General features: G+C 36.9%; 1 protein-coding gene across 1 annotated transcript; it reads right to left on the bottom strand.

Annotated features, from left to right (window-relative positions):
• Positions 1-4,857: 4,857 nt before the first annotated feature.
• Positions 4,858-5,820, bottom strand: LOC138426469 (putative olfactory receptor 8G3). Its single transcript, XM_069565032.1, has one exon. It carries the CDS (start codon positions 5,791-5,793, stop codon positions 4,858-4,860), a length of 936 nt encoding a protein of 311 aa, XP_069421133.1. The 5' UTR covers positions 5,794-5,820.
• Positions 5,821-7,061: the final 1,241 nt, after the last annotated feature.

Raw genomic sequence — 7,061 nt, 5'->3', positions numbered from 1 at the left:
GAAGCTGATCTGCATCACAGGTCAGCATCTCCAATTCTAAGTCTTTAGTGTGTTTTTTCAGCTTCAAGGTAGCAAACATCTGTACCTTTCTCAGTTCTCCCCTGAGTGGTTGTGGTCACTGTGCTACGAAGGTGTGTCCTTGATTAAGCTATGCCAGCCAATAAATAACATGGAGTAAAATACTCTCCAAGGGTTTCCATTTCTCAGGAGACAAGCTCTTGAAAAAGAAGCAATTGCAGTTAACATGTCCCCAGTTGACCTGTCCCCAGATTTTTCCTTCAAGAAGGATTGTTTGCCAATCCTGAACTCATCAGTTAGTGATAAAGATTTCTTCACAGGATCACCTGGGGACTTTTTTAAATGCAGATCCTCATCCAGTGGTTTGGAGGAGTATTTGAGACTTTGAGATTCTGCATCTCTTACAAGCTCCTTGCCAATGCTACTGGTTCCCAGTCCACTTTGTGAATAAAAGGCTTTAGAGGATCATGGCTCATCTTGACAAGTTGCATGCATGAGTGCTAAGTCACTTCAGCCATGTCTGACTCTTTTGAGATTCAATGAACTGTAGCTTGCCAGGCTTCTCTGTGCCTGGGATTCCCCAGGAAATCATACTGGAGTGGGTTGCCATACCCTCCTCCAGGAGATCTTCCTGACCCAGGGATTGAACCTGCGTCTCATATGTCTCCTGTATTGGCAGGCTGGTTCTTTACCACTAGCACCACCTGGAAACCCTCCTGACAAGTTATCTTAATGTTAATAAGACAATAGATTTTAAAATAATGAAGTAAACTGATTAAGCTTGTATAAGAATGCATTTAATTCATTTGATTGTAAATAGGAAATATAAATATTGATTCAAAAGTCAAACCTATATAAAATTGGAGTTAAGTTTTCAGGTAAGAATTCAGAATATTTATGTTATATTTGGTTTTTTTTGAGGTCCTCACTATTAAAAATTCTAGTTGCTATATATAAATAAACATTTTATTAGGCACCTTTGTTTCTTATTCCTTCTATTTTCATATTCCTTCTATTTTTTATTTGTTTGTATATTTTCATTTTTTGTTCCAAAATCAGAAAATGGGAAATAATATAAGGTTTAACTTAATCAAAGTAAATTGGACACTCAAGTGAGGAGAAATACTATAAAATATAGTTAAATATATCAGTTCAATTATTATTACCAGTTTACGCTTGCACGCATTTGTATTTCTCAATTTCGGATACTCATTTCAAATTAACAAGGGAGTTTATTTTATTATTATTTCAATACCCATGGTACACCCTGTGTCAATAAAGTCAAAATTTTAAGAGTATAACATAAGATATCAGCATTTTTTTAAAAACTTCTAAACCTCTAATGTGCACAGGAATAACCTAAGGATCTTGATCAAGAGTGGTTTGTGATAGCAAGTCTCATAAATGGCTTGATATTATGCATTTTAAATAAAACCTCTCAGATCTTGTTACTGCTCATCTATGGACCTCTTGGAAAAATGAAAGGTAGAAGATCTGTTGTTTTGAATAACTTCCCTGGAGTTCTTTCAGATTTAAGCAAGGTGCCCCCCAATTAAAAAGTTTCTTTAGCATTGGATTTGCTGTGGCTGCAGGATTCTGGGATGTTTGAAGGGCAATATGTGTGTCTGGAATGCCACCTTATAGGTGAGCAGACAATGATTTACAGTTACTTCTGTGTGCTGAATAAAAAAAGTGAGAAAGAGATTTTGGAGTTTAGTAAAGGTCAAGGCTGTCTATTATCACCCTGCTTATTTAACTTGTATGCAGAGTACATCATGCAAAATGCCTGCCTGGATGAAGCACAAGGTGGAGCCAAGGTTGCTGGGAGAAATATCAATAATCTCAGATATGCAGATGACACCACCCTTATGACAGAAAGAGAAGAGGAACTAAAGAGCCTCTTGCAAAGGTGAAAGAGGACAGTGAAAAGCTGACTTAAAACACAATGTTCAAAAAACTAAGATCATGGCATCTGGTCCCATCACTTCATGGCAAAAAAATGGGAAGAAACAGAAATAGTAGACTCCAAAATGCAGATGATGCCTTCAGCCACAAATTTAAAAGACATGTACTCCTTGGAAGAAAAGCTGTGACCAACCTAGGCAGCATATTAAAAAGCAGATACATTACTTTGCTGACAAAGTCTGTCTGGTCAAAGCTTTGGCTTTTCCAGTAGTTATGTATGGATGTGAGAGCTGGACCATAAAGGATGAGTGCCGAAGAATTGATACTTTTGAACTGTGTTGTTGGAGGAGACTCTTGAGAGTCCTTTGGACTGCAAGGAGATCAAACCAGTTAATCCTAAAGGAAATAAATCCTGAATATTCATTAGAAGGATTGATGCTGAAGCTGAAGCTCCAATACTTTGGCCACCTGATGTGAAGAGCTGACTCACTAGAAAAGACCCTGATGCTGGGAAAGATTGAAGATAGTAGAAAAAGGAGGGCACAACAGAAGATGAGACGGTTGGATGGCATCACTGACTCAGTGGACATGAGTCTGAGTAAGCCCCAGGAGATGGTGAAAGACAGGGAAGTCTGGAGTGCTCCAGTTCCTGAGGTCACAGAGTCAGACATGACTGAGTGAGTGAACAACAACAACAAAAGGTCAGACACGGAAAAGATGTGAACAAAAAGTAAAACCAGATATTTTTCCTATGACTGTACATCCTGAAAAGCGTTAAGAAACCCATAGATGCCATTCTTTCAGTTCTAATAGGGTATATGTTCTGATATGTTGTTGTTCAGTTGCTCAGTCGTGTCTGACTCTGTGATCCCATGGACTGCAGCACACCAGGCTTCCCTGTCCTTCCCCTCCTCTCAGAGCTTGCTCAAACTCATGTGCATTGAATTGGTGATGCCATCCAACCATCTCACCCTCCGTAGTCCCCTTCTCCTTCTGACTTCAATCTTTCCCAGCTTCAGGGTTTTTCTAATAGGTCAGCTCTTTGCATCAGGTGGCCAAAGTACTGGAGCTTCAGTTTCAGCCTCAGTCCTCCCAATGAATGTCTGGGGTTGATTTCCTTTAGGATTGATTGGTTTGATCTCATTGTAGTCCAGAGGATTCTTAGGAATCTTCTCCAACACAGCAATTCAAAAGCATCAGTTCTTAAGTTTGTGCTTCCAGGTTATGGAAACAAGATTGCACAAGCAGAAAGAATATGTGTGTATATATATATATATATATTTTTGTGTGTGTGTGTGTGTGTGTATGTATATGCATATATATTCTAGAATATATATATACATATATATATATATATATATATATATATAGCAGAGTAGGAATCATGCCTGAGACAGGAGGTTTTTTTAAAAATCATTTTTCTAAATTAATTTTAATTGGAAGAATAGGAGTTTTAATTGTAGCCATTTATCTTCTTTCAATATACTGATTAAGTCATAATATGAGAGCACTTGGAAAATGAATGTCTGACATCAATGAGTTAATGGATAATGGGATACAAGAGTAGTAAATAATATTATGTTATATGTGTTTTTGTTACATAATTAGACACTACAGGTGAATAAGGTTAAACACTTTCTAAAGAACATTGACCTGTTATTAATGAGTAAATGTTTTGAACTGAGAAGAGACAGAAGACAGCTGAGTATTTAGAATTTCATGAGAATTTATAGTTGTTGCTTAGTCTCTGAGTCATGTCCAGCTCTTTTTTGACACCCGTGGTCTACAGACCACCAGGCTCCTCTGTCCATGGAATTTCCCAGGTTAGAATATTGGAGTGAGTTGACATTTCTTTCTCTAAGGGATCTTCCTTACCCAGGAATTGGACTCACTTGTCCTGCATTACCAGGCAGATTCTTTGCCACTGAGGTACGAGGGAAGACCCAGATTTATAGTAACCAGATGGTAAAATGCCCAGAAGCAAATAAGGAATCATATAAGGGGAAAGAAGAAATGTTTCCGAGATAAAACTGATGTGAATGGCAATTATTTGTAAATTATGGCTTTTTTGGCTACTATGAGTAGTTTTTCCATAAATAATACAGCATTACTCATATAAAGATAAAAATGTATTGAACCACTTTTATAAAAATTGTTGGTGTTGAACATGAAAATTTGAATCTCTTTAGTGAGTTTCCATCATAAGATTCTGCAGTAACTCTCCAACTGATTTCTTTTTCCTTTGATTAAGACAGTTTTGAAATATTTTGATTATTTTCATTATATCAAAAGAAACAGAAGTGATACTAAGATTGGAAAGAGAGAAGAAAATGACACAGTCTTATAAGGAACTGTAGGTTAATGTTCAGAAGAAAATTACTGGGAAGGCCTTAGACTTACCCACAATTACTTGGGGCCAATATATCACTTTGAGTAAAATCACGGAGCCAGACATTCTAGACCCTTGTCATTTATTATGTTTGGGAGCTTAGACATTTACTGAAACTAAATAAGTGTCAGTTTATTCAGATTTCAAAGTAAAATAGCACTAGGTCTTGCTCTGAGAGAAACCTGTAAATATTAAATGAAGTCATCTACTTTAAAGTGCTGGGCTTTGTGCTTGTTATTTTATACTATTTCAATCATGTATGTTATTATTTTATGATGATCATCATAGTTGTTGTGGTTTGTATTTTTTTTAACCAAACTGGATCTTCTTTAATTCTTAAGACTCTCTGACTTTATTCTTGTTATTTCTCCATACATAGTCACTGTAACAGGTTCAATGGAAGTGGCTCAGAGAGAATTTGGGAAAAGCATTATATGAGAAAATGATTCTGAATTTCCAAAAATTTGAACAATAAAACTAAAGCATTGTATATCTCAGCAAACTAAAGACATATTTCTGATATGACACTATGACATTGAGTCTATTCATCTACATTTTCCGCTGTCCAGAATTTTCTTCAGAGCAAATTTGACATCCTTATTCCGCAGACTGTAGATCAGAGGGTTTAGCATGGGCACAATGCAGGTATAAAACACAGAGGACACTTTCCCTTGGTCCATGGAGCTGACTGATGATGGCTGCAGGTACATAAATGCTACAGATCCATAGAAAACAGCAACAGCTGAGATATGGGAGCTGCAGGTGCTGAAGGCTTTGGACCTGCCTTCAGTGGAGTGGATTTGAAGGATGCTAGAGAGGATGAAAATGTAGGAAGCAAGGATGGTTAAAACAGGAATCAGGATATTAAAAGCACTAAAGACTAGATCCAATAATTCATTCATGGAGATGCTAGAACAGGATAGCTCCAGGAGTGGCAAGAGATCACAAAAATAATGATTAACCACTTTGGCCTTGCAGAAACAGAGTCTAATCATAAAGCCTGTATGGATTGCAGATTCAATGATGCACCAAATATAAACTGTCACTGTGAGCTGGAAGCACCTATAATAAGACATGATGACATTGTAAAGCAAAGGGTTACAGATGGCAACATAGCGGTCATATGCCGTTACAGCCAACATATAGCATTCTGCAATAATAAAAACAATAAAGAAATAGAGCTGCGTCATACACTCCAGGTAGGAGATGATATTCTTCTCTGTCACAAAGTTCACCAGCATTTTGGGGGTAACGACAGTGGAATGACAGAAATCAATAAAGGACAAATTGGTGAGGAAATAGTACATGGGGGTGTGCAGGTGAGAACTGAGCCCTATCAGTGTGATCATGCCCAGGTTCCCCACCACTGTGACTGAGTAGATTCCTAGGAAGAAGACCAGAAGGGGAATCTGGAGCTCTGGTTTCTCTGTGAGCCCAGCGAGGATGAACTCAGTCACTGAGGAGTGATTTCCAGGGTCCATTTTCTTCTCAGCAGGTTCTAAGTTTAAAAATAAGGAAATGAGTGTATTTTTGTGTTGAGGTGTGTGTGTGTGAGAGAGAGAGAGAGACAGAGAGAGACAGAGAGAGAGAGAGAGAGAGAGAGAGAGAGAGAGAGAGAGAGAGAGAGAGAGAGAGAGAGAGAGAGAGGTGGGGGACAGAGAGAGAGAGAGAAATATTTATGAACATAAGCATTTGCATGTGTGTGAGGCAGAGAATAATCCTGCTGAGATCATTTTTTAATGGTCATCAGAGGACATACATAATGTGGGGATTTCTTTAGCTTCTATTGTCATTCTAGGACAAACTATGATTCTGGTTGAACTAGAATAAAAATTATAAACTTCAAGAATCTTATAATTGAGATATTTCATAAAGTTTAAGAGAAACACTGATTTCTGGACTTTTAAAGGCAGTCAAAATGAACGTTTCTACTATTTGAGCACTCTTCTTTCCTCCAAATTTCTGGATTCCAACCTATTTCAAGTCAAAAGAATTTTACATCACGGCCAAGGTTTTAGTTTGTGAACATGAACGTGATATAATAACTTATCATCACTTCACATAGTCAAGTGGCACTGGCTCTCATGATATGCTTGTGGGTAAGATGGAGTTCTGTGGGCTGGTCACTGTACAGTCAGATGTAAAAGAACATATCAACACAAAGATGGCCTGTTAATTCAGGATTCCCCAATATGGTTGATCATCAAATTCACCTAGAGAGATCACAACATTTATAAAAATAATGACTGTAGAAATGTAAACATATAATTGAAAATGAAAATCTTTAATCATCTTCCTTAACTTCTTTACTCCAGGGATAGATTAATCTCTGTAGAATAGCTCTGATAAATCATTTTTTCTTTCTGTCTCTTTGAAAGATTGCCTCTACAATTTTAAATAATTCACAAATTTGGTACTTCCAGAATTCCAGAATTTTATCAAATTTCTCTTTTATTATATATGCTGTTACTTTAGTTAAATCATTACCACTGCCTCCTTTTAGTCTGATATTTGATAGTTTTATTTAAAAAATGCTTTTCCTTTTTGCTCTTTATCTTTAAAAATGTCCTCAAAAGTGTTTAGAATCTTGGAAAATTTTAAAGATCTCAACACCTGATAATCAAAATAATATAAAACAAATAAGCCAACAAAACTGCCAGTGTAATTCTGATGATCAGTGAGGTTTGGGAACTACTGTGTTAGAAGACACAAAGTTCATGTAGCAGCATGTTTTAGGTGGAGAACTTGA

This window comes from Ovis canadensis, chromosome 21 (assembly GCF_042477335.2).
Source record: "Ovis canadensis isolate MfBH-ARS-UI-01 breed Bighorn chromosome 21, ARS-UI_OviCan_v2, whole genome shotgun sequence".
In the NCBI taxonomy this organism is placed as follows: Eukaryota; Metazoa; Chordata; class Mammalia; order Artiodactyla; family Bovidae; genus Ovis; species Ovis canadensis.
Note: the sequence above shows the minus strand (reverse complement) of the source record. Positions and strands in the feature narration are given on the sequence as shown.

What these genes read in the sequence shown, in the direction of transcription:
- LOC138426469 (XM_069565032.1), bottom strand. Translation starts at nt 5,793, where the DNA reads ATGGACCCTGGAAATCACTCCTCAGTGACTGAGTTCATCCTCGCTGGG.